This window comes from Somniosus microcephalus, chromosome 4, assembly GCF_052327205.1.
Source record: "Somniosus microcephalus isolate GS21.2 chromosome 4, FLI_Smic_1.0, whole genome shotgun sequence".
Lineage (NCBI taxonomy): Eukaryota > Metazoa > Chordata > Chondrichthyes > Squaliformes > Somniosidae > Somniosus > Somniosus microcephalus.
The window spans coordinates 280,016,250-280,043,936 of NC_140990.1; the positions used below are offsets into that span (position 1 = coordinate 280,016,250).

Below are 27,687 nucleotides of genomic sequence, written 5' to 3' on the forward strand. Positions count from 1 at the left end.
CCCTAATCCAGAGACTAACCTTCTTTTGGTTTTACTTATTTTAATGTATAATGAAACACAAAATATCAGCAAATAAAAAATTGGGCAAAATTCAAACCTGTTCCAAGTGCAGGGAAAGCAACTGAGGAGAGTTTGTTTTGTTCACACGCCTGAAGAACTCCACCAACAGCAGCTTTTATTTGATTTGGGTCACTTTGTCCAACCATGTGAATTATATTTCGACACTGTAGATTTCCTGGATTTGTAATTATCATTCCACTGTTTGGCTGTAAGCCTTCAAAATAAATAGAGAAATACTTCATCTAATTTTTGTATGCTCTTTGTAAAATAGAAATAATAGTAGAAATAACAGTTCTGCAATTAATAGTGCAAGTTTATATTTTAATTGCTTTTTATGAAGACAGTTTTTATAATCTTCCATGGCACTGCTCACAGGTAACTCAGACACAGGCCGGGGAGTGGATCAGTCAGACAGGGAACGGAGCACAGGTAGGGGAATTGCAACATAAAGATAAAGCGCAAAGGAGTTTGGTGAAGTGTAACGTAAGAAAACTCACTAAGCACTTGGTTGAGTATAAAACAAGGCTTTAATCAACTGAGATTCTAGTTACATCACTAGTTCCTGGTTACAAAAACGTCCTGGGCAAGCTGGGCCCACGCCCGAGTATTTATACTCCTTGGACGGCTCCACCAGCTGGCTGCCCAGTGTTATTTCATGAGTCATTTCTTCATGAATGATAAAATTCATGACAAAGTGTATATTGAATGGAGATGCAGCACGACATGAAGGCTGAGTTGAAGCAAGGACGGAATGGGTTTGGTTTCTTGTTATCTGGCAACTGGAAGCAGAAATATCTGGGACCTGAAGCTGGTGAGAATGGCAAACTTAGTTCATCAATAACGTATACCGTATTTGCATTATTTTATAAATTAAAACCCTACCATATAGTTAGTTACATTGTTTTTCCTCACAGGTACCTCAGAGAGTGCTCCCTCCTCCAAAATGTACTAGTGTTCATTGAACTCAGAAAGGAGGCAGCCTTAATATGAATTCTGGGAGTTATAGCACGTAGAGCAATACTGGTGCGTTCTAGGCTTTATGGTCTGCCACCTGGTTAAGCCTCTTCATTCAGGGTAGGTGAAAGTGACACAGTGATAGTTGTGGGAAATACCATACACTCAAGTCCCAGGAATATGAAAAATGGATAGGGCTCCATCGGGAAATGTTATTGGAGAAATTTCAAACACACAAAAGGCAGTAAGAGCAACATTGGTGATTTATGTAATTGAAAAAAAATAAGTTACAAACCTTATTTTTAGTACTAGCTCCTCAGATTACTGACAATGAGACAGGATTAATTTATGATTTCATAGTAAAGTATCCTCTAGGGAAGAGTGAGCATAACATGATACAATTTCACATTCAGTTTGAGATGAGAAACTTGGGCCTGAAACTATCGAATGCCTTTTGGAAATCCAAATATACTACAGGAAACTTTTTTTTATCCGGCACCAACGGGACCGACGTGGTGCCGGTTCATCAAAAATTCCGGATAACCGAAAGCTATAGTAAAAGATACGGAGCTGAGAGCTCCGTATAAAGCAACAAACCCTGTTGCTTAGCAACAGCTTCAGAACAATGGCCACAAGTTCCAAGCGTCTCTGTAGCTTAGCAACAGCTGCAGCCACACCCTTGCACAGCAACAGATAGAGGAAGGCAAGTAATAAAACTTACTTTAACCTACTCCTGAATTTTGCCGGTTAACCGAGATTTCCGGTTATTTAGGTGCCGGTAAATCGAAAGTTTCCTGTACATCCACTGGTTCCCCTTTATCTACCCTGCTGGTTACATCCTCAAAAAAACTCTAATAAATTTGTCAAACACAATTTCCCTTTCATAAAACCATGTTAGCTCTGTCTAATCATGTTATGATTTTTCTAAGTGCCCTGATACCACTTCCTTAACAATGGATACCAGCATTTTCCTAACGACTGATGTCAGGCTAACTGGCCTGTAGTTCCCTGTTTTCTCTCTTCCTCCTTTCTTGAATAGCGGTGTTATATTTGCTACCTTCCAATCCGCTGGGACCATTCTAGAATCTAGGGAATTTTGGAAGATCAAAACCAATGCATCCACTATCTCTGCAGCCACCTCTTTTCGAACCCTAGGATGTAGGCTGTCAGGTCTAGGCGATTTGTCGGCTTTTAGTTCCAATAGTTTCTCCAGTACTTTTTCTCTACTTACATTAATTATGTTAAGTTCCTCACCCTCATTAGACCCTTGGTTCCCCACCATTTTTGGTATGCTTTTTGTGTCTTCTACAGTGAAGACAGATACAAAATATTTGTTTAATGTTTCTGCCATTTCCTTATTCCCCATAATAATTTCTCCTGTCTCAGCCTTTAAGGGACCAATGTTTACTTTTGCTACTCTCTTCCTTTTTACATACTTGTAGAAGCTCTTACAATGTGTTTTTATATTTCTTGCTAGTTTTCCTTGTAGAAGCCCTTACAATGTGCTTTTATATTTCTTGCTAGTTTTCTCTCATTCTATTTTTTCCCTTCTTATCAATTTTTTGCTCATCCTTTGTTGGTTTCTGAAACTCTCCCAATCCTCAGGCTTATCATTATTCTTCGCAACATTATAAGCTTCTTCATTCAATCTAATGCTATCCTTAACTTCTTTAGTTAGCCATGGATGGATCACTTTTTACATGGAGTTTTTGTTTCTCAATAGAATGTATTTTTGTTTAGAATTATGAAATATTTCTTTAAATGCCAGCCACTGCTTATCTACCGCCATACCTTTTAAGCTCTTTTTCCAATCTACCTTAGCTAACTCGGCCCTCATACCTATATAATTGGCTTTATTTAAGTTTAAGACTCTAGTTTCAGACTCTGGCAAGTCACTCTCAAACTTAATGTGAAATTCTATCATATTATGATCACTCTGCCCCAGAGGATACTTTATTACGAGATTGCTAATTAACCCTGTCTCATTACGCAATACAAGATCTAAAATGGCCTATTCACTGGTTGGTTCCATGATGTATTGTTCTAGGAAACTGTCCCAAATGCATTCCATGAACTCGTCCTCCAGACTACCTTTACCTTCTTGCTTTTTTTCTTTTATTGATTGCTCTATTCTGTCTGCTTATTTTCAATTAGTAAAATTCTCATCCTCATGTTTTAACCCCTTCATGACCTCACCCCTCCCTATCTCTGTAACATCCTCCAGCCCTACAACCCTCCCAGAACTCTGCGTTTCTCCAATTCTTGTCTCTTGTACATCCTTCACTCCCTTCACCTCACCATTTGTAGCTATGTGTTCGGTCATACAGGCCCTGTGTAATTACCTCTCTAAACCCCTCCACCACTCTCCTCCTTTAAGTCCCTCCTTAAAACCCACATCTTTGACCAAGTTTTGGTCACCCCTCCTAATATCTCTTTTTTTGGCTCTGTGTCCATTTTTTCTGATTATGCATCTTTGAAGCATCTTGGGACAATTTTCCTATGTTAAAGGCACAATAGAAACACATATTGTTGTTATCAGCACTGGGAGGGGTGGGGAAAACACTGCAGAAGGGGGTGTTCTAGAAAAACTGGGACAATTCCTGGGATTTGGGAACAAGTGGAAAGGGGGCCTGGGAGTATTTTGGGAGGGGTCCCAGGGTCTGGGAGCTTATGGGGAATTCCTGGAATCAGGTAGCATTGGTATTATGGTCTAAGGTTGAGCACTGAGAGGAATATTGGGGGGGAAGGGGGAATGAAGTCTTGGGTGAGGGGGCCTGGGATGTACGATTTGGAAACATTGGGAGGACCAAAGTCTGGCAGTATTGGGGCAAGGTGTAGATGCCTTGCAAGGAGGATGGGCCAAGTGAATGTGACCCAAACTGCTCTTGCCCTATTTTGGAACATCAGGTGCCAACCTTCCACCATGTTCCTGTCTGTCAACCTCCTCTCTGACCCACCAAGAATCCCTTTTGCATCAACACTTTCTCGATAATCAGACAGTTCCTGTTTCTGCCTTTTCGCATTGCTTGATAATCTAGTATAAAAATCAATGTTTAAGTTTTAGTACGGAAGTTTGTTAACCAGAAAACAGAGCTTAATATATACAGGTATAAATTACATGGTATAGTGCTGGTAATAAGGCAGCAAAACAAATACCTGCAGTAACTATACCTAGTTCTTGACATTCATCTGCTACAGTTTGACCAGCAGCATCTAAAATCGCCTTGGACACACCTGAAATTAAATGTGCAAATGAAATGGTTAATTTATAAGAGCATAGATTAATTCCTTAATATATAATTGCTGATTTTAATTTATCCAATTCACCAACCATACTTGTTACTACCAAACAAAATGCATATAAGTTGGTGTCTGTTTGTTTAAACCAAATTAAGTGTCTCTAGTAAATTAATTCTGATAGTAAATAGGGTGGTGGTGTATCATAAATGCAAGATCTTTTTTCTTTGTTTGTATTGTATCTCTTTTTTATCTTTGTAGGGCAATATATTGAGATTATGTAATGGATATGTAACAGCTTTACTGGTCAAACACTATCTCAGCTATGTTATATTTTGGTGTATAAAATTCATAAATAAGTTAAAGATTAGGAATTATATTCTGCTTCTCCAAATCATTTTTGAACATTGTGCTGAAATACCTGATTTTAGTGTGAAATTGTTATTTGTTGAATTGACAATGACATCAGTGGTCTCCTTTGTTATGTCTCCTGTTATTACTTGCAACAAAATTGGTCCTACTTGTATTTCAGCATGATCTGCGGTCGGTGAAGAAATTCTTCCAAACAAAGGTCCTGCAAAAAAAAGTTTCAAAAATGTTTTGCTATTATAAATTACTTCTGATGCTCTTCTCTTTTACTAAGGGAAGTATTACTCCTTAGAAATAGGCAACAAAACATGCAGACTCATAGATGGAAAAATACTAAGAATCTATAACCAATCAAATAAACATAAATGCTTACTCTCAGACACCTTGCTGTTTTACTCCATGTCCAAGCAATAGGATTTCCCCCTTTGATGATTAAACACCATTGGAAAAAACAGAACTGACTCATACATCAACTTGTATATTTCTAGTTCTTGAAGGACTGCGGGGTCTGTCATCAGAACAGGACTGGAGTGGGGGATGATGCTGAGGCAGGGATACTGGATGGTCTGGAATTAAGGACAGAAGAGCAGCAGATGGGACTTCATACTGGCAGGAAGAGCAGCAGGATTGGCACATGGATGAATAGGCCAAGCAGGACCAAACACTGGGGAAATGGGCTTGGGAGCCGGTGGCACTCCAGGTCAATGTTGAGGCCAAGAACGATCAGGAAAGTGTGGGGCCTCGGCTACATTGTGGCTTCTGAGACTTGTTCTCTGCTTGCTTGGTTGTGCTGCACCAGTCTCACAGTTCAATCAAGCTCTCTGCATATGCAGTGTGATGAAGGCTGGGACACGCAGTGGCTTGCGGGAATTGTACCGTGATTGTTTTGCTCAGGACATTAAGCCACAGCTGGATGGGATGGGCTGTGAAATACTGGGGGCAGTGTACCTGAATAGAGAATATCCATGAGCCCTTGAGAGGTTCGTCAGGCTATACATTTGTGGGGGGGGGGGGGATAAAAACTGTTGGGGCTGGATTTTTCCAACCTCGGCAGATCCGGGGCGGGCGATATCTGTGGCATGTGGGGACCTGGCATCTGTCTCGATCCTGGCCTCCAACAAGAATTTATGATGATGGGGCTTGTTAAGCCCGCCCTGCAAGGTTCCCGGCCAATTAATAGGAAGCAGGTCTGATGATGTCATTTGATGACACATCATCAGCCGGTTTCCTTATAGGGGCCATGTCCAAATTGATTTTGACAGCTCTGCTGTCAGTGTTCTGCAGCATTGAGGTGCTGCAAACACTGACAAGTACTGCACAAAGGTGCACGGCTGCACCCAGGATCTGCCTGGACTCCCTCCATATGTTTATGGGGGGAGTCACATCACGGAGGGAGGTTCTCTTCCCTTCCAATGGGTGGAAAACACCTACCCAGGATCCAACGCAGCCTGGTTGCACATTGCACAGGAGGACACAAGCAAGGATGCCATCTGTCCGACCAGGCTGTAGTGGTGCAAAGCCACACTCAACCTCATCCTCCTGTGTCACTCATCACATCCCTATCACTCTGCCTTCCCTACCCTACTCCTGCACTCCCTACTCATACCAACTTCCTTTTTACCTCCACCCATCTCTCTCTATCTACATTATCACTCCCCCATCTCACTAGCCACCCGTCATACTCACCCTCATCCTTGTCCACTCATTCAAACTAACAATACAGAAGGGTAGGCACTTGTGTGCTTTATCCAATGTTCGTGTAAAGTGTATGTTAATCTGTTGTCAAGCATCGAAATCCTTATTGTCACCACTTTGCCTTCTTGGACAGATTTGTGTGCACCTTTGAAAATGTCTTATTGAGTTCCAGTGAATGGTGAGACATAACGTTCCCCCTCGCCCCCCCCCCCACCCACCCAATGGTGATGAATGTGAAAGGAATGGCTTGGACTTTGTAGGGATGCTTTATGGTGCTGGTGTGGGATGGTGCCAACCTGGTGCACCCCACTATTCAAAAAAGGTGGTAGAGCGAAAATGGGGAATTACAGACTGGTAAGCCTGACATCGGTAGTGGGGAAAATGCTAGAGTCCATTATAAAAGATGTAATAGCAGAGCACTTGGAAAACAGTGACAGGATTGGACAAAGTCAACATGGATTTACAAAAGGTAAATCGTGCTTGACTAATCTACTGGAATTTTTTGAGGATGTAACTGGTAAAATAGATAAGGGAGAACAAGTGGATGTGGTGTATTTGGACTTTCAGAAGGCTTTCGATAAGGTCCCGCATAAGAGATTAGCATGTAAAGTTAAGGCACATGGGATTGGGGGCAAGGTATTGACTTGGATAGAGAACTGGTTGGCAGACAGAAAGCAAAGAGTTGGAATAAACAGGTCTTTTCCGAGTGGCAGGCAGTGACTAGTGGGGTACCGCAGGGATCGGTCCTTGGACCCAGCTATTCACAATATATATTAATGATGATCTAGACAAGGGAACTAGATGTAATATCTCCAAATTTGCAGACGACACACAGCTGGGTGGGCGTGTGTGCTGTGAGGAGGATGCTGAGGAACTACAGGATGATTTGGACAGGTTGGGTGATTGGGCAGAAGCATGGCAGATGCAATATAACCTGGATAAATGTGAGGTTATCCACTTTGGTGGCAAAAACAGGAAGGCAGATTATTATCTGAATGGCAATAGATTGGGAGAAGGGGAAGTGCAACGAGACCTGGGTGTCCTTGAGCACCAGTCGCTGAAGGTAAGCATGCAGGTGCAGCAGGCGGTTAAGAAGGCAAGTGGTATGTTGGCCTTCGTAGCGAGAGGGTTTGAGTACAGGATCAAGGATGTCTTGCTGCAGTTGTACAGGGCCTTGGTGAGACCACATCTTGAGTATTGTGTGCAGTTTTGGTCGCCTTATCTGAGGAAGGATGTTCTTGCCATGGAAGGAGTTCAGTGAAGATTCACCAGGCTGATACCTGGGCTGGCAGGAATGACATATGAGAAGAGATTGGGTCGATTGGGCTTATACTCGCTGGAGTTTAGAAGAATGAGAGGGGATCTCATTGAAACTTATAAAATTCTGACAGGGCTGGACAGACTAGATGCAGGAAGAATGTTCCCGATGGTCGGGGAGTCCAGAACCAGGGGTCACAATCTAAGGATAAGGGCTAGACCATTTAGGACAGAAATTAGGAGGAATTTCTTCACCCAGAGAGTGGTGAACCTGTGGAATTCTCTACCACAGAAGGCAGTAGAGGCGAAGTCATTAAATAAATTCAAGAAGGAGTTGGATATATTTCTTAAGGCTAAAGGGAGAAAGGGGTATGGGGAGAAAGCAAGGACCGGGTACTGAATTTGGATGATCAGCTATGATCGCATTGAATGGTGGAGCAGGCTCGAGGGGCCGAATGGCCTACTCCTGCTCCTATCTTCTATGTTTCTATGTGGCAGCCAGGGTGTTCAGTGTTAAGTGAAGCAAATCTGGACATGGTGAGGCCATCCTTGGTGTCCCAGGCAGCAATGTGCATGGGTGATGATGCCCTGTGTCCAGTGCAGCATCAGTTGATTGAGGAGAAGGTTGGTGTGGATGTTGGTGCTGCTGGTGTGCCCGGTGATGCTGGTGTTGAGGCTGATCATTTTGGGTTTCTGAGGACCAAGGTGAGATTTTTTCAAGGGCACCAATGCTGATGGAACAGATGGCAGATGAGGTTGAGATGACAGAAGTAATCTGTCAATGTTGAGATAGGTTGTTCCAAGGAGGTGACAGTGGATAAAACTTCAAAAGTGCATAAAGCTCAAAAGTAGGTTCCAAATACTAAAGGCTAAAGCTTCTGAGATTGAAAAGTGACCAGCTGTAAAATGGTAGCTTTTATACCACTTTTGCAGCTGTCACCTATTGAAAGAAATGGAGAGTTGTTCAGAACCTGACATCCTTACCTGTTGTGATCCCCAAGCGATGGGAAACTGATGGAAAACTTTGGAAAATGCTTTGTACCTGGTAAAATGGTGATTAAAATGCTTTAAACACCCTCTTAACTTGCGCAATTGCATGACTCGTTGCTTAATGCTGTGTCTGCAAAGCGCAGGCAGGGAAGCTCACAAGGAGACGGGTTTAGAGCGGGACACCGCCCCGCTTTCAATCTTTTGGATTTTGACAGCGGACCCGCCTCCAAACCCACCCTCTGAGCGCCGGCAAAATTCAGCCCTTGGAGTGATTGGAAGATGGATGGATAAGTACATGAGCAAATTTAAGATTTTTTCTCTGAATTTTCTTATGTTTTTATCTTATAATTGTTTATTAGATTTATAATGCAATATTGAAGAGCTGTGTTGGCAGCCATACCCTGGAGAATCCTTTTTTGGTGTAATGCGATTTTGGAGACTTCTTTTGCTGGAATATGATTAGAGGAAATTAGGGAGTAAGTTAAATGTGGGAAGAAAGGTTTTGTGTGATATTACTGGTGAGTAGAAAAAGTTGAAAGTAATCAAATAGAAAAGTGAAAATACAGGCACTTAAACACTTGGCCAATGATGAAGAAAACAAATCACCAACAGCTCAACATAAATAACAGATTTACAGCACATGATGGACAACGGGCCTGAAACCCTTGCAGGAGACCAGTAGAGCCCTTGGAAAACAGCACAAACAGCTTAAAAATATTTTCCTGGGAGTTCTGCTGATCTCCTGCCAAAGTAGCAGTAGAGCACTCGGAGTACCAGGGCTAACAGATTTTACTATAAAAATATAATTCAATGTTTAATGATGGTTGATGATAAATTTGGCATTATGATACAAGAATTCAAGTATAGATTATTAAATATTCCAATATGGAGCTTAGGTATTAGACCAGAGAGAAGAGGAGCAAAGCATACTTTAACAGTTTGATCCAACAGTTATTAATAATATATATGAAATAATTGATATTGTGATCTTAATATGCTGAGTCGCTGTTCAAATAAAATATAGGTAAAAATGAACTGGGCTTTAAAGTTCAACTACATGGAAGGAAGCATGAAAATGTACTCAGGATTCCAAAAATAAAAAGATTTAGTGGAATATTTATTTAATTCTTCTTTAGAAAATGACAGAAGAAGGATGCAATAGAATTTTTTTTATCTTTAATTAGACGGTGTCTGGATCTAACAAACTCTAGAGGATGGAGGGCCAGCACTATTGTAACAAATGTGTTTTTCATCATCAGTTTGTGTGGCCACTGGAACAAACCAATTCTAATCAGCATGTGAAACAAATAACCACCTACCTGAGGGTCTCTGCTGTGCAGCAGGAAGTGGCATTTTCGGCAAACGGTTAAAAGTTCTTTTGAATTCACAAGTCATTGCCTAAGCGACAAAGTATTGTTAATGCTCAGAGCAATGGAGCCAATTTTTTAACATATTATTTTTAGAAAGTTAACTGCCTTTCATTGCCAACATGTTTCTGTATTTTTACAGGAATAAAATTATAAATGTTGGAGTAATGAGTGATAAAACAAATATTCTAAACAAAATACAGGTAGACTACCTTTTATCCGAACTTCCAAAAACCGAAACCCTCTAAAAACCGAAGGTTTTTTCGTTCAGCATAAGTCGTGCGCACGACATGACCAGAGTGGCGCACGACCCCGACCCCCGCCGCCGCCCCCGCGGACCCCCCCCGACCCCGACTCCCGCCGACCCCCCCGTGGACCCCGACCCCCGCTGACCGACCCCCACCCCCCCCACCGACCCACCCCCGACAAATTTCCCAGTCTTATAAAATACCTTCCGAAATCCGAAATTTTCCGAAAACCGAAACACGGCTGGTCCCGAGGTTTTCGGATAAAGGATAGTCTACCTGTAGTAAAATCGAATTTAACCATAACAATGTACGGTAATGAAAAACAAAAGCAAAATACTGTGGATGATGGAAATCTGAAACGAAAACAGAAAACGGAAAACACTCAGCAACTGTGGCGACTTTAATCTTCATATAGACTGGACAAATCAAATTGGCAAAGGTAATCTGGAGGACGAGTTCATGGAATGCCTTCGTGACAGTTTCCTAGAACAATATGTCATGGAACCAACCAGGGAACAGGTTATTTTAGATCTTGTATTGTGTAATGAGACAGGGTTAATTAGTAATCTCATAGTAAAGGATCCTCTGGGGCAGAGTGATCATAATATGATAGAATTTCACATTAATTTTGAGAGTGACTCCGAAACTAGAGTCTTAAACTTAAATAAAGTCAATTACATAGGTATGAGGGGCGAGTTCGCTAAGGTAGATTGGAAAAATAGATTAAAAGGTATGGCGGTAGATGAGCAGTGGCTAGCATTTAAAGAAATATTTCATAATTCTAAACAAAAATACATTCCATTGAGAAACAAAAACTCCATGAGAAAAGTGATCCAACCGTGGCTAACTAAAGAAGTTAAGGATAGCATTAGATTGAAAGAAGCGTATAATGTTGCAAAGAATAATAGTAAGCCTGAGGATTGGGAGAGTTTCAGAAACCAGCAAAGGTTGACCAAAAAATTGATTAAAAGGGAAAAAATAGAATGAGAGAAAACAATGTAAGAGAATATGAGAGAAAGAAATATAAAAGCAGATTGTAAGAGTTTCTACAAGTATGTAAAAAGGAAAAGAGTAGCAAAAGTAAACATTGGTCCCTTAGAGGCTGAGACAGAAGAAATTATTATGGGGAATAAGGAAATGGCAGAAACGTTAAACAAATATTTGGTATCTATCTTCACAATAGAAGACACAAAAAGCATACCAAAAATGGTGGGAAACCAAGGGTCTAATGAGGGTGAGGAACTTAATGTAATTAATATAAGTAGAGAAAAAGTACTGGAGAAACTAATGGGACTAAAAGCTGACAAATCCCCTGGACCTGATGGCCTACATCCTAGGGTTCTAAAAGAGGTGACTGAAGAGATAGTGGATGCATTGGTTTTGATCTTCCAAAATTCCTTATATTCTAGAATGGTCCCAGCAGATTGGAAGGTCGCAAATATAACACTGCTATTCAAGAAAGGAGGGAGAGAAAAAACAGGGAACAACAGGCCAGTGAGCCTGACATCAGTCGTCGGGAAAAAGCTGGAATCCATTGTTGAGGAAGTGGTATCAAATCACTTAGAAAATCATAACATGATTAGGCAGAGTCAACATGGTTTTATGAAAGGGAAATCGTGTTTGACAAATTTATTAATAGTTTTTTGAGGATGTGACTAGCAGGGTAGATAAAGAGGAACCAGTGGATGTAGTATATTTGGATTTCCAAAAGGCATTCGATAAGGTGCCACATAAAAGGTTATTGCACAAGATTCGGGCTCATGGGGTTGGGGGTAATATAGCATTGATAGTGGATTAGTTAATGGACAGAAAACAGAGAGTAGGGATAAACAGATCTTTTTCAGGTTGGCAGGCTGAAACTAGTGGGGTGCCACAAGGATCAGTGTTGGGGCCTCAGCTATTTACAATCTATATTAATGACCTAGATGAAGGGACTGAGTGAAATGTATCCAAGTTTGCTGATGGTACAAAGCTAGGTGAGACGGTAAGCTGTGAGGAGAACACAAAAGCCGCGATTTTCTGAGTGGAGGCGGCTTTGATGCTCGGCGGGTTCCGGTCCCGCTTTCAGCCGCCCTCCACTTGCACATTTGCGTTAAGTGGGCGCTAGCCAGCCCAACCAGTGGCCTCGGGTCTGCTGCTCGCCTCTGCTGACGTCTTTCAGCCTGTTGTATGTAAGGGGCCCATGCATCCTTGTTGTTTTTGGTCAATGCTTTTCTGCTGCTTCTAGTTGTGCCACTTCACAGAATGAGTGCTACAAGACCCAAGGCTTCTCCCAGATTCGATGATGGCTCCCTCCATGTTCTTGTGGAGGGAGTGAGAGGGCGCCAAGAGGTACTCGTCTCCTTTAACGGCCGGAGGAAGCCACCTCAGCAAACCAAAGCAGCCTGGCTGCAAATTGCTGAGGAGGTGAGTGCCAGGTCATTGTGTGGTTGCACCTGGGTTCAGTGCAGGAAAAGGTTCAATGACCTCATACGCACAGCAAAAGTAAGTATAACATCACTCTTACCTTCAATCTGCTCCCCATCTCCTCTCATCACCAGCACTCTGCATTGTCAACCTATTCCTGCACATCCCACTTTACCCTTACATCCCTTGCACCCTTAACCATCCCTCTCTCTCTGTGTACAGAATCACTTCACTATTCTACTATGCACCCCTCACACTCGCTCTCACTGTTATGCAATGACAACTAACAACGCACAGGGAGGGCCCTTGGTATTGGCACCTCACTCCATCTTTGTCTCTCTCTAAGCATCAATGCTGTGGATTCTCTACACTCACTCCAACTCCACTTGTGTCCCTCGCAGGGGCCCACAACAAGAGGGAGAGGGGTAGGACAGGAGGAAGACCACCTTCCATTGCCCAGCTGACCACCGCTGAGGAGGCTGCTCTGGACATCCTCGGAGGCGCTGAGGATCTGGAAGTGGGGGACGGTCAGATGGGCGCAGTAGAGCAAGCTGGTGACAGAATAGATTTGCAGCCCTCTCATTTAGATTGTATGAGTGAATGATATGGCTTCTGATGTTCACTCAGATTGAGTACTGATCATCTGCACTATTCATTGGCCGGAATTTTGCTTGTGCTCAGGGGGCGGGGTTTGGAGGCGGGGCCACTGGCAAAATCGCAAAGATTGACAGCGGGCAGGAAACACGCTGTCAACCCGCCTCCAATCAATCTTCCCAAGTCTCGGGTCCCCAAATTGCACATGGAGCGAACACCTAGCGGCGGGAAGAGGATTATAGCCACTTAACTGCCTGTTAAAGGTTGTTAACAGGCAGTTAACAGGCTCTTTTTCAATTTTGACACTTCTACTTCGGGCCTCCCGACGTCCGGACACCACACCAGGTAAGTGTGGCATGTTGTGAGTCTGCTGTAACGTTTGTGCATTGATGACAGTTGCCGAAGTGGTGTGAAGGATTCAATGGTGCACTGGTGCGTTTCAGAGGTAAGAAAATGTTGGAAATTGATTTTTAATGTATTTAGACTTTTCTGTAGGTAACAAGTTCTGAATTGCATGTCTAGTCCCACCTCATTGGGAGAACCTCTCTCACCAGTGACAGATTGCTTCTGTAACCTCACCTGCAGCTGCCATCTGTTCCAGCCTAAGGAGGGAGTCACTGGAGAGCCTGGGTGCAAGAGCTCACCTTTGTACAGTGATTGTCAGTGTTTGCTGTACCTGGGTACTGAATTTGGATGATCAGCCATGATCTCATTAAATGGCGGAGCGGGCTCGAGGGGCCGAATGGCCGACTCCTGCTCCTATCTTCTATGTTTCTATGTTTCAATGCTGTCAAACACTGAGAAATCAGCTGTCAAAAAAAAATTGTGCGTGGTCCCTTTAAGAAAACCGGCAGATGATGCGTCATCAAATTACGTCATTTGACTGGCTTCCTCTTAATTGGCCGGCAAGCCTGCAGGGCGGGCTTAACAAGGCCAATTGACGTAAAATCACGTCTGTGGGCCGGATGTAGTTGGGGGCGGGACTGGAACCCGGAAACCACCTGACCCGCTCCCAAGCCGCATCGATCGAGAAAATTGCGGCCGATTTCTCTGCTATGTCAATATCACATGTCTAACTCATGCCTTTCCTCCCCCCACAGGACCACTGAGAGCCCCCCTCCCCACTGTTCAGGAGGAGGAGCCGGAAGACTCTTCAGAGGAAGCTGCAACCTCTGAGGGCGCACTGTCAGCAGAATTGACTGCACCCAGCACCAGCACAGAGACTCACACCTCGCTGGGTCCTTTGTGAGATAGAGTAGTGTTGTCACCTGGTGTATCACAGCTCACAAGTGAGCATCAGCAGATGGTGGAGACAGCAGAGGAGAGTCCTCATCAGAGGGCGCTGGACGCTCCTAGCTCTGCTCAGCTGCATGTGGACCCTGTACTTCTGGGGCCATTCAGGAAGAGAGCAGCGCTGGAACTTCAGGAACAAGTGCAGGAGTCGCTGACAGGTTTTACATACACAGTAACTGCGAGTGTGCAGAGAATAAAGGAGTCCATCTCAAACATAAGAAGTGCCATGGTGGAGGCAATGGCGCATGAACGCACCACCATGGAGAGGATGGCAACCTCCTTGGAGGACATTAAGTCGCCAGACTCAACAGAGCATGGTGACTCTTCTAAATAGATGGTCTGCTATGGAGGATAGATGGTCATGTCTTACGGATGTTTAGTGTAAGGCCCACGCTCTTTTACACTTCGGTGAAGGTGTTGACGATGGTTTGTAGTTCGACCTCCGAGTGTGCGCAAATGCAAGCGTCGTTTGCATTCTGTAATTCGATGACCGAGGATGGGACGACCTTGGATCTGGACTGGAGGCGACAGAGGTTGAACAGTTTCCCGTTTGTTCTGTAGATATGCTCCACTCCTCTAGCAACCTGCCCCCGCCACACAGTACTGTCCCCCGATTATCAAAATCCACAACAAGGCCTTGGACAACGTGGAAGACTTTCCATACCTCGGGAGCCTACTGTCGGCAAGGGGAGATGTCGATGATGAAGTCCAACACCGCCTTCAGTGCGCCAGTGCAGCCTTCGGTTGCCTGAGGAAGAGAGTGTTTGAAGACCAGGACCTCAAACCCAGCACCAAGCACATGGTCTACAGAGCAGTAGTGATTCCCGCCCTCCTGTATGCTTCAGAGACATGGACCATGTACAGTAGGCACCTCAAAACACTGGAGAGGTACCACCAATGCTGCCTCCGCAAGATCCTGCAAATCCATTGGCAGGATAGGCGCACCAATGTCAGAGTTCTTGCTCAGGCCAACATCCCCAGCATTGAAGCTTTGACCACGCTTGATCAGCTCTGATGGACGGGCTACATCGTCCGCATGCCCGATATGAGCCTCCCAAAACAAGTGCTCTACTCAGAGCTCGAACATGGCAGGAGAGCCCCAAGTGGGCAGAGGAAACGCTTCAAGGAAACCCTCAAAGCCTCCTTGAAAAAGTGCAACATCCCTTCCGACACCTGGGAATCCCTGGCCCAAGACAGCTCAAAGTGGAGAAGAAGCATCCGGGAAGGGGCCGAACACCTCGAGTCTCTTCGCCGGGAGCAAGTGGAAGCCAAGCACAGGCAGCGCAAGGAGCGCACATCAACCCAAGCACCCCACCCACCCGCCTCTTCCACCACCATCTGCTCCACCTATGACAGAGACTGTAGGTCCCGCATTGGACTCATCAGTCACCTGAGAACTCATTTTTAGCATGGAAGCAAGTCATCCTCGGTTCCGAGGGACTGCCTAAGAAGAGAAGAGATGGCCATCTATTGAGGAGAGACAGCAGAGGTACATGGATGTCCCCGTTATGAGGACTGTCAGTACAGAAACGGGTCCTCATGGCCCCACTGATGTGCAGCAAAGTGCTCTCCAGCTACTTGCTAGCAGTGAAGTGCGGGCGACCCATGAGAGGGATGTTGGTGGTCGACAACAAGGAATGTAAGAAGTCACACAACACCAGGTTATAGTCCAACAGTTTTATTTGAAATCACAAGCTTTCGGAGCACTGCTCCTTCGTCAGGTGAAGTGGAGAGATGCATAAAGACACAGCTTATATAGTCAGAGAATAATGCCAGATGATTACAGGTAATCTTTCTAACTGCCATTTATCACACCTCGGCAGAGAGATAATCACAGCAATCAAAGGTGTGAATGGTGTCCAAACAGGTTAGTCAGGAAAACATTACACCAAAGAACAATGAGGTGGGGTCACAAGGGGTCAAATGTTGCAGATGCTGGGGTCTGTATGAAAAACAAAAAACAGACAAAAAAACATTTTTTTTGCTGGAAATCACAGCAGGTCCGGCCGCATCTGTGTAGAGAGAACAAGCCAATGACGACTCGAGTCTGGGTGACTCTACGTCAGGTGGGGTTACATGTAGCGTGACATGAACCCAAGATCCCGGTTGAGGCCGCCCTCATGAGTGCGGAACTTGGCTATCAGTTTCTGCTCGACGATTTTGCGTTGTCGTGTGTCTCGAAGGCCGCCTTGGAGAATGCTTACCCGAAGATCGGAGGCTGAATGTCCTTGACTGCTGAAGTGTTCCCTGACTGGGAGGGAACACTCCTGCCTGGCGATTGTTGCACGGTGTCCGTTCATCCGTTGTCGCAGTGTCTGCATGGTCTCGCCGATGTACCATGCTCCGGGGCATCCTTTCCTGCAACGTATGAGGTAGACAACGTTGGCCGAGTCACATGAGTATGTACCATGTACCTGGTGGGTGGTGTCCTCACGTGTGATGATGGTATCTGTGTTGATGATCTGGCATGTCTTGCAGAGGTTGCCGTGGCAGGGTTGTGTGGTGTCGTGGTCGCTGTTCTCCTGAAAGCTGGGTAATTTGCTGCGAACGATGGTCTGTTTGAGGTTAGGCGGCTGTTTGAAGGCGAGTAGTGGAGGTGTTCGTCGTCATCGATGACATGTTGAAGGCTGCGAAGAACATGGCGTAGTTTCTCCGCTCCGTGGAAGTACTGGACGATGAAGGGTACTCTGTTGGTTGTGTCCCGTGTTTGTCTTCTGAGGAGGTCTATGCGATTTTTCGCTGTGGCCCGTCGGAACTGTCGATCGACGAGTCGAGCGTCATATCCCGTTCTCACAAGGGCGTCTTTCAGCGTCTGTAGGTGTCCATCGCGTTCCTCCTCGTCTGAGCAGATCCTGTGTATTCGCAGGGCTTGTCCATAGGGGATGGCTTCTTTAATGTGGTTAGAGTGGAAGCTGGAGAAGTGGAGCATCGTGAGATTGTCCGTGGGCTTGCAGTAGAGTGAAGTGCTGAGGTGTCCGTCTTTGATGGAGATTCGTGTGTCCAAGAATGAAACCGATTCTGAGTAGCCCATGGTGAGTTTGATGGTGGGATGGAACTTGTTGATGTTATTGTGTAGTCTTTTCAGTGATTCTTCGCCGTGGGTCCATAGGAAGAAAATGTCGTCGATGTATCTGGTGTATAGCGTTGGTTGGAGGTCCTGTGCAGCGAAGAAGTCTTGCTCGAACTTGTGCATGAAGATGTTGGCGTATTGGGGTGCGAATTTGGTCCCCATGGCTGTTCCGTGTGTTTGGGTGAAGAACTGGTTGTCGAAGGTGAAGACATTGTGGTCAAGAATGAAGCGGTTGAGTTGTAGGATGGCATCTGGAGATTGGCTGTTGTTGGTGTTGAGTACTGAGGCTGTCGCAGCGATGCCGTCATCGTGGGGGATACTGGTGTAGAGTGCCGAGATGTCCATCGTGGCGAGGAGTGTTCCTGGTTCAACTGGTCCGTGGGTGCTGAGTTTCTGTAAGAAGTCTGTAGTGTCGCGACAGAAGCTGGGGGTTCCCTGTACGATGGGTTTCAGGATGCCCTCGACGTATCCAGAGAGGTTCTCACACAGGGTTCCGTTGCCTGATACGATAGGATGTCCGGGTGTTTTGGCTTTGTGTATCTTTGGGAGGCAGTAGAAGTCTCCCACGCGGGGAGTACGTGGGATGAGAGCGCGTAGGATGCTTTGAAGGTCTGGATCGAAGGTCTTGATCAGTCTGTTGAGTTGGCGGGTGTGCTTTGGTCGGATCTGCGGGTAACTGTCTGTAGTGTTCCTGGTTGTCCCGTTGTCGGTATGCTTCTTTGCAATAGTCCATTCTGTTCTGTATGACGATGGCTCCTCTTTTGTCTCCTGGTTTGATGACGATGTTGCGGTTGGTCTTGAGAGCGTGGATGGCGTTGCGTTGTGCTCGGGTGACATTCTGGACTGTCTTGTGAGTGCGGCTGATGAATCTGGCGTTGATGCATCTCCTGACAGCTTGAGCATACATGTCAAGCTTAGGGCAGCGACCCTCCGGTGGGGTTCAGTTTGACTCTTTCTTCTTCGGTTGCTGCACTGCGGATCCCTCTGTCTGCTGTTCCGGATCATTGGTTGTCTCATTGGGTTCGCTGCTGACATCTTGGGATTTGTGGAAGAATTCCCGGAGCCTCATTCTCCTGATGAATTCCTCTGTGTCTGCCGCGAGACCGATGGCGTCCATTTTGGTGGTGGGGCAGAAATTGAGCCCTCGGCTGAGAACTTCAATTTCGTCTGGTTGAAGGGTGTGGTCGGACAATTTGACGATGGACTTACTTGTGGTTTCAACCGTGGTACCGGGGGAGGCTTGGTTGCTGCTGGTGGTGATGCCACGTTTCTCAAGCTTCCTGTTCTTGGTGTGCATGTAGGCAGTGTAGTTCCGTTGCCTCGTCTGTTTGGCGGTGTCTCGTAGCTGGTCTGCTGTGTCCTGAGCACAGCATGAGAACACGGACTCTATCTCGGTTTCGAGGTTGCGGCGTCTGCTGTAGAGCTGGTGTACGAGATGGTTGAGGAGTGTGCGAGAGGTACGACGGCAGAGTCTCTCAGCATAGTCTGTGTTGTAGGTCGACTTGAGTGGGTTCGTGATCTGTAGTCCTTTCGGGATCTTGTTGCTTTCTTGAATCTCTGTAGAAACTTGATGTCTGTGTCGATATGCGCGATCTTCTTGGACATCCTCTCCACTTTGAGCCGGCAGTTTGTGGTGTCGATAGTAGCCATGGTGTGGAGATGCCCGTGTTGGACTGCGGTGGACAAATGTAAGAAGTCACACAACACCAGGTTATAGACCAACAGTTTTATTTGAAATCACAAGCTTTCGGAGCAACTACTCGCCTTCAAACAGCCGCCTAACCTCAAACAGACCATCGTTCGCAGCAAATTACCCAGCTTTCAGGAGAACAGCGACCACGACACCACACAACCCTGCCACGGCAACCTCTGCAAGACATGCCAGATCATCAACACAGATACCATCATCACACGTGAGGACACCACCCACCAGGTACATGGTACATACTCATGTGACTTGGCCAACGTTGTCTACCTCATACATTGCAGGAAAGGATGCCCTGGAGCATGGTACATCGGCGAGACCATGCAGACACTGCGACAACAGATGAACGGACACCGCGCAACAATTCGGGGAACACTTCAGCAGTCAAGGACATTCAGCCTCCGATCTTCGGGTAAGCATTCTCCAAGGTGGCCTTCGAGACACACGACAACGCAAAATCGTCGAGCAGAAACTGATAGCCAAGTTCCGCACTCATGAGGACGGCCTCAACCGGGATCTTGGGTTCATGTCACGCTACATGTAACCCCACCTGACGTAGGGTCACCCAGACTCGAGTCGTCATTGGTTTGTTCTCTCTACACAGATGCGGCCGGACCTGCTGTGATTTCCAGCAAAAAAAATGTTTTTTTGTCTGTTTTTTGTTTTTCATACAGACCCCAGCATCTGCAACATTTGACCCCTTGTGACCCCACCTCATTGTTCTTTGATGTAATGTTTTCCTGACTAACCTGTTTGGACACCATTCACACCTTTGATTGCTGTGATAAATGGCAGTTAGAAAGATTACCTGTAATCATCTGGCATTATTCTCTGACTATATAAGCTGTGTCTTTATGCATCTCTCCACTTCAGCTGACGAAGGAGCAGCGCTCCGAAAGCTTGTGATTTCAAATAAAACTGTTGGACTGTAACCTGGTGTTGTGTGACTTCTTACATTTGTCCGCCCCTGTCCAACACCGGCATCTCCACACCATGACAACAAGGAAGTGTGGGCTCCTCTCCAAATGCTCACACTCCCATGCCACTGAGGAGCCCTCGGTCAGAGCCCCAGATTCCTCACCCAACTGAGATGGCTGTCTCAGCCCCTTCACAACCGCAGGAGGAGCAGACTGTTGTCGAGCCCTCCCAGGCTCCCAAACCCAGAGGACGCCCGCCAAAGGGGTTGAAGCAGGAGCAGCATGAAAGTGAGCAAGGTGCCTCCACATCTGCTGAAGCCACAGGGGAAGCATCACCTAGAAGCACGCGTAAGAGAAAGGTAACACACAAATAGTCACAAGGGTCACTTGGGTGTTTTGCTGTTAAACAAATTTAAGATTATCTTCCTATTTTGCATTGTAATAAAGAAATGCGATGGCAAACATTCAAAGAGTTGGCCTATGTGTGCCTAGAAATGGAAGTGTCACAGTGAGGTGTCAGCGCGCTTTTCATCTGTAATGATGGTACTGTGAGTGGTAGGAACCAACACTTTATTGTACAGATGGTGTTTGGTGTGTTAAGAAGGTGGCAGCCACATGTGTTTGCTGCGTAAACTTAAGCAAATCTGGCATGGATTAGTGCATCCTTGCATCACGGCCAGCAATGTGCTCGCGTGCTGGTGGAACTGGCACATCCGCCTCCGCAAGGTGTTCCTCCTCCTCTGAGGAGGAGGAGGCTGTGCACTGAGCCACTTGTTCCTCAGGCAGCGGTAAGCCACGCTGCAGTGTGATGTTGTGCAGTGCACAGCAGACCATGATGATTCTGGAGACCCTGGCTGGTGAGTACTGTAGGGCTCCACTTGATCTGTCGAGTCATCTGAATCGCATTTTGAGCAAGCCGATGGTTTGCTCGATGATGGCTCTGGTCGAAATGTGGCTGGCATTGTAGCGCTCCTCAGCTTCGTTCGATGGCCTCCTCAACGGCGTTGTCATGAATTTTATCATGACTCATGAAGTAACACTGGGCGGCCAGCTGGTGGTGCCATCCAAGGAGTATAAATACTCGGGCGTGGGCCCAACTTGCTCAGGATGTTTCTGTAACCAGGAACTAGTGATGTAACTAGAAATCTCATGGTTTTGAAACAGTTGATTAAAGCCTTGTTTTATACTCAAACCAAGCGCTCAGTAGTTTTTTGACATCAGGCGTCATTAGCCACGTCTTCAGGGGATAGCCCTTGTCTCCAAGTAGCCATCCGGAAAGTTGGGTTGGCCAATTGAAAAGCTGAGGCACAGTAGACTGGCACAAGATAAACGAGTCATGACAACTGCCAGGGAACTTGGTGCAAACATGCAAAATGCTCTTCCTGTGGTTACACACCAGCTGGACATTAAAGGAGTGGAATCCCTTGTGGTTCACAAATACAGCAGGGTTGTGATGGGGTGCCCTAATGACCACATGTGTGCAGTCTAAAACGCCCTGCATCCTTGGGAAACCTGCCATATTTGCAAAGCCAACTGCACGCGCGGTTACACTTGCTTCATCCATGGAGAAGTGGATATAATTATGCGCCTTGGCAAAGAGGACATCGGTAACCTGCATGATGCAAGTGTGTGCGGCCGACTGGGAGATGCCGCTGATGTCTGCTGATGATCCCTGGAAGGACCCTGAAGAAAAAAAGTTGAGTGCTGTGGTGACTTTGACAGCCAGTGGTAAGGAGTGTCCGTCCACCCACTCCTCTGGGCTCCAGGTGTTGGTGCAGCATTGCACAGATGTCAGCGACTACATCTCGCGAAAGTCTCGGCCGGAATCCTTTGGCACTGCTGCTCACTCATGTTGAGGAAGCTCCTCCTTGGCCTGTAAACCCTGTGTTGGGGGTATCTCCTGCAGCGAGGTACAGCCCTGCGCTGATGCCCTCTGCCCTGTGCAGCATCAGATGGGTGAGGAGGAGGTTGGTGCTCCTGCTGTTGCTGCTGCTGTTGTTCCTGGTTCTGCTGCTGCTGCTGCTGCCATGGCTGCTCTTCCTCCGATTCTGAGGACCAGGAGGACAGGGTATAAATGGTTCCCATTGCGCTGGTATATATCTCAGTTGAGGAATAGATGTTATACGCGCTCAGTCAATCTGGGGAGAGAGTTTTCCCAGGATGTCACAGTGCAACTGGATCTCACCTTAACCACTTACAAGCTCAAGAGACCTGCAAAAAGTGTTCCAACACCTGAAAAAACAAAGTTCTGTTGTGTGGAAATCAGCCATGTTACAGATCCGCTTTTATGCTGCAGGTGCAACTGTCAAGAATTTGCGTAGTTGCTGAACCCGGCACAATCAGCTGGCGTGTTTTGGGAACAGCGTGGAACACGCTGATAATGTGGTAAAATGGGAAGAGCCTGCTAAAATCGCATTATGTAGGCAGTTAACAAGCTGTTAACTGCTTTAAATGCCTCTCCCGCCACTTGGTGGTGGCTCCGATTGAGACTCCCAGACCCGACACTTGGCAAAGTTGCGTGGAGACGGGTTGATGGCAGGTTCGAGACCCGCCATCAATCAAATCGAATTTAACCTCTGACCCGCCTCCGAACCCAACCTCTGAGCGCCGGCAAAATCGCAGCCAAAGAGTCTGCAAAGGGATATAGATAGACTAAGTGAGTGGCAGTAAGGTGGCAGATGGAGTATAATGTAGGGAAATGTGAGGTTACTCACTTTGGCAGGAAAAATAGAAAAACAGAATATTTTTTAAATGGTGGTGTTCAGAGAGATTTGGGTGTCCTCGTGCAAGAAACACAGAAAGCTAGCATGCAAGTACAGCAAGCAATAAGGAAGGCAAATGGCATGTTGGCCTTTATTGTAAGGGGGTTGGAGTATAAGAGTAAGGAAGTCTTGCTACAATTGTACAGGGCCTTGGTGAGACCACACCTGGAGTACTGTGCACAGTTTTGGTCTCCTTATCTAAGGAAGGATATACTTGCCTTGGAGGCGATGAAAAGAGGTTCACTAGATTGATTCCTGGGATGAGAGGGCTGTCCTATGATGAGAGATTGTGTAGAATGGGCCTATACTCTCTGGAGTTTAGAAGAATGAGAGGTGATCTCATTGAAACATACAAGATTCTGAAGGGGATTGACAGGGTAGATCCCGAGAAGTTGTTTCCCCTGGCTGGAGTGTCTAGAACTAGGGGGCATAGTCTCAGGATAAGGGGTAGGCCATTTAAGACTGAGATGAGGAGTAATTTCTTCACTCAGAGGATTGTGAATCTTTGGAATTCTCTGCCCCAGAGGGCTGTGAATGCTGAGTCTTTAAGTATATTCAAGGCTGAGATAGATAGATTTTTGGACTCTGGTGGAATCAAGGGATATGGAGATTGCGCGGGAAAGTGGAGTTGAGGTCGATGATCAGCCATGATCTTATTGAATGGCGGAGCAGGCTCGAGGGGCCGTATGGCCTACTCTTGCTCTTATTTCTTATGTTCTTAGAAACAGAGTTAATGTTTCAGGCTGATGATCTGTCATATGAATCTTAATATCTTTGATTTTACTATACACCAAAACCTTACAAAAATCTCTCAAATACTGCTACATGATCTAGAACCAGCATTTTTTAAAGTAAGGAAAGAAACTGCAGAAAGAAATATGATTCATAAAGTACTTTATCAGAACTTCAGAAAGTCTCGCAGCATTTTTCCATCTAATGAATTAATTTCAGAAGTGAAGTCATTATTGTTACATGAATAAACAAGCAGGAGAGAAGACTCGATGAATCAAGAACTGTTTACACGATCCCATGTTTGGGTTTTAAAATCTGTAGTTTGTAGGAGCAAGAGAAAACTAAGGGAAGTAAGGAACGCCACAGCTTTGAGGTCTGGAGACAGAATGAGTTATAGTAGGAGACTGTGATGAGCCTCGACATTGCAGGGAAGAGGAAAACATGCAGGATAGTATATTTCAATGTAATGAAATGTGTTTGTCTTGCCTGTATTCGTTTTGTACTCATGTATATTACCCTCCCCCACACTGTGTATAGTTTCACTTCCTCTTTCCTGACTAACCTGTATGACTCATTCCTGTGAGCCAGTCGGTGTGTTGAGATGTTAGCTCTGATCTTAGTGATTAAAAGCCAACTTGTTTAAGTTAATAACTTCTAGTTTTGTGGTTATTGAAGGCACATCAATTTTAATCACTAAAGAATACTAAGATGGATCGACTCCTAAAACCAGAGCGTCTGGACTTGGATCCACATTCTGCTGAAGCATCAAATCGAATTATATCCGGCAGAGACTGCTGGAGAAGGAGGCACAGGCTATAGTGGAGGCAGTGCGGCACTGGAGACACTACCTAGCCGGCAAACGTTTCACCCTGCTCACCGACCAGCGGTCGGTGGCTTTCATGTTTAATAACAAAGGGGGAAAATCAAGAATGACAAAATACTCAGGTGGAGGATCGAACTATCCACGTTCGACTATGATATTATGTACAGGCCAGGAGCCCTTAATGAACCCCCAGATGCCCTATCGCGGGGAATGTGTGCCAGCATTCATACGGACAAATTACAGGGTCTCCACAATGACCTCTGTCACCCAGGGGTCACCCGACTATACCATTTTATAAAGTCCCGCAATCTGCCCCACTCCATCGAGGAGGTCAGGGCAATGACCAGAGCCTGCCGCATCTGTGCGGAATGCAAGCCTCGTTTCTACAGGCCTGACCGTGCACACCTTATCAAAGGCACACGGCCATTCGAGCGCCTAAGTCTGGACTTCAAGGGACCCCTTCCCTCTGCCGACCGTAACGTATACTTCCTCAATATCATCGATGAATATTCCCGCTTCCCCTTCGCCATTCCCTGCCCAGACATGACCAGTGCCACGGTCATCAAGTGTCTCTGTAATCTATTCTGCATGTTTGACATGCCGAACTACATACACAGCGATAGGGGGATGTCATTTATGAGTGACGAACTGCGCCAGTTCTTGCTCTCAAAGGGGATAGCCACTAGCAGAACCACTAGCTACAACCCCCGGGGTAATGGGCAAGTGGAAAGGGAGAATGCTACTGTTTGGAAGGCTGTCACGTTAGCCTTAAAGTCAAAAGGCCTTCCGACCTCCCGCTGGCAGGAAGTCCTCCCAGACGTGCTCCACTCCATAAAGTCTCTGTTATGTACAGCCACTAACGCTACCCCTCACGAAAAGATGTTCGTTTTCCCCCGGAAATCCACCTCGGGCATATCTCTACCCACGTGGCTGACGTCTCCGGGGACAGTACTATTGTGGAAGCACGTGAGAGGCCATAAAACGGACCCCCTTGTGGAAAAGGTACAGCTCCTCCATGCAAACCCTCAGTACACCTATATCGAATACTCTGATGGGCGAGAGGACACTGTTTCCATAAAAGACCTCGCTCCCTCGGGGAGCGGAGAGAACGATGAGAGACTACCCGAGGAAGACCTACACCAAAAAGAGACAGGACGCCCAGAGGTATCAATACCCAACTTTAACCTGGAGGACACTGCAGATAACCTGGAAGACACTGCGGAGGCCCGGACAGCGGAGGAACCAGAATCCACCCCGCTAGAGGCACCCCAACCGGCTTTGCGCCGATCACTGAGAACCGCAAAACCTCCTGACAGACTCACTTATACCAACTTTTAAGAAACATCACCCCGATGGACTAAATCTAAAGGGGTGACTGTAATGAAATGTGTTTGTCTTGCCTGTATTCGTTTTGCACTCATGTATATTACCCTCCCCCACACTGTGTATAGTTTCACTTCCTCTTTCCTGACTAACCTGTATGACTCATTCCTGTGAGCCAGTCGGTGTGTTGAGATGTTAGCTCTGATCTTAGTGATTAAAAGCCAACTTGTTTAAGTTAATAACTTCTAGTTTTGTGGTTATTGAAGGCACATCAGTAGGAGACTGTGATGAGCCTTGACATTGCAGGGAAGAGGAAAACATGCAGGATAGTATATTTCGAGCCTAGCAGAAATAAGAGGGGGAGATTCAAAGAAGTACTAACCACAGCAGTATTCCTAAATTTAATATAGCAGTGGCTCAGTTGGTAGCACCCTCGCCTCGGAGTCGGATGTTTGTGGGTTCATAGTCCCACTCCAGAGACGTGAGCACAAAAATCTAGATTGACACTCCAGTGCAGTGCTGAGGGAGTGCTACACTGATGGAGGTGCTGTTTTTCTGATGACACGTTAGACCAAGGCCCCTCGGGTGGACGTAAAAGATCCCATGGCACTATTTTGAATTTGGAGTTATCCCCAGTGTCCTGGCCAATATTTATCCCTCAATCAACATCACTGAACAAAAACAATTATCTGGTCATTATCACATTGCTGTTTGTGGAGGCTTGCTGTGTGGAAATTAGCTGCCGCGTTTCCTACATTATAACAGTGACTACACTTCAAAAGTACTTCATTGCCTGTAAAGTGCTTTGGGACGTCCGGTGACAGTGAAAGGTGCTATTGCATTGTTGTCATTTGTAATATAGGCAATAACTGACTATAGATGATGGATATCATAACTAGCTATCGAATTTCATGAAGGAGCATTAGAGACATAGGATGAGACAAAAGGTATTTGGAAAATATAGATCAGTTATGCAACTAATCATGTAAATAGCAAGTTAAATTTAATACTGAAAAATGTGAAGTATCCCACATTGGTCAAAAATGTGCATCATAAGCATACAATGAATAGAACTGAATTTGCAGATGGAGTTTCAGAATGAAACTGGATTGATGGTACATTCATGACTTTCAATGCCTAGATCACACTCAGTGTTTTGTATTCAATTTTGGTCACAGTGCTTGAAGATTAGTAGAGACAAAACCATCAGTGGCATTCAAAGGCACCTGGATGCTATAATGTGAGAGTTAGGCATAATAGATGAATAAGCTCAATGTGTCAAATGACCTTTTTACATTATTGACTTTTCTGATGTTCTTATAGGATGGAAAGAGAAATTGAAAGCTCGAAGTAAAACAGGGACTGCCTATCAGACAAGGTTTTATTTTGCATCCTGTCCAGGAGAGCAATTGAAGTTTTGGAAGAGTCTCCCCAGATATGGAACAGTACTCGAGGCCTAGATCAGGTCTCAAGCTTTGTTGAGAATTGTTGAGGGGAAAAGAGGTAGTTGGCATCAAAGAAGAAATAGAATGTAGGAATTCCATTTGAGATGAGAAGAGCGAGGAAGACCAAGAATGTAAATAGCTGAAGGAAGATTAGGCTTGGATCCATCAAAGGTAATAGATAGTTGCTGTTAGTTAGACATGAAGAAACAGCAATTTAGAAGATTTGTAAGAAACAAGATTTTCATTGTTTAAAATGAATGAAGAGCAAAGCCTCGTGCAAGAGGAATGATGGAGTGACGGCATGCAATCTGAAGGAAGCCAATAAATGAGTGAAGTCATCACCAAAAGAGTTATGAAAGATGAATGGAGAGGGTTGCTGAAATGGAAACAGAACAAAGCTGCAGAAAGAAAGAGTGCTGGGAAACTCCTTACAAAGAAAC

General features: G+C 45.6%; 1 protein-coding gene across 4 annotated transcripts in view; it reads right to left on the reverse strand.

Annotated features, from left to right (window-relative positions):
• LOC147120503 (protein mono-ADP-ribosyltransferase PARP14-like) overlaps positions 1–27,687 on the reverse strand; it is a 163,956-nt gene that overhangs the window by 107,337 nt on the left and 28,932 nt on the right. For 2 of the 4 annotated variants that reach the window (XM_085986520.1, XM_085986523.1), the window contains exons 9-12: positions 9,882–9,960; positions 4,673–4,825; positions 4,171–4,248; positions 98–274 (exon numbers count right to left, since the gene is read on the reverse strand). The exons of 1 other annotated variant lie outside the window; for it this stretch is intronic. In XM_085986520.1, coding sequence (XP_085842646.1) covers positions 98–274; positions 4,171–4,248; positions 4,673–4,825; positions 9,882–9,960 — 487 coding nt within the window. The remainder of the gene's footprint in view (positions 1–97; positions 275–4,170; positions 4,249–4,672; positions 4,826–9,881; positions 9,961–27,687) is intronic. One more of the 4 variants, XM_085986522.1, reaches the window with a different exon arrangement.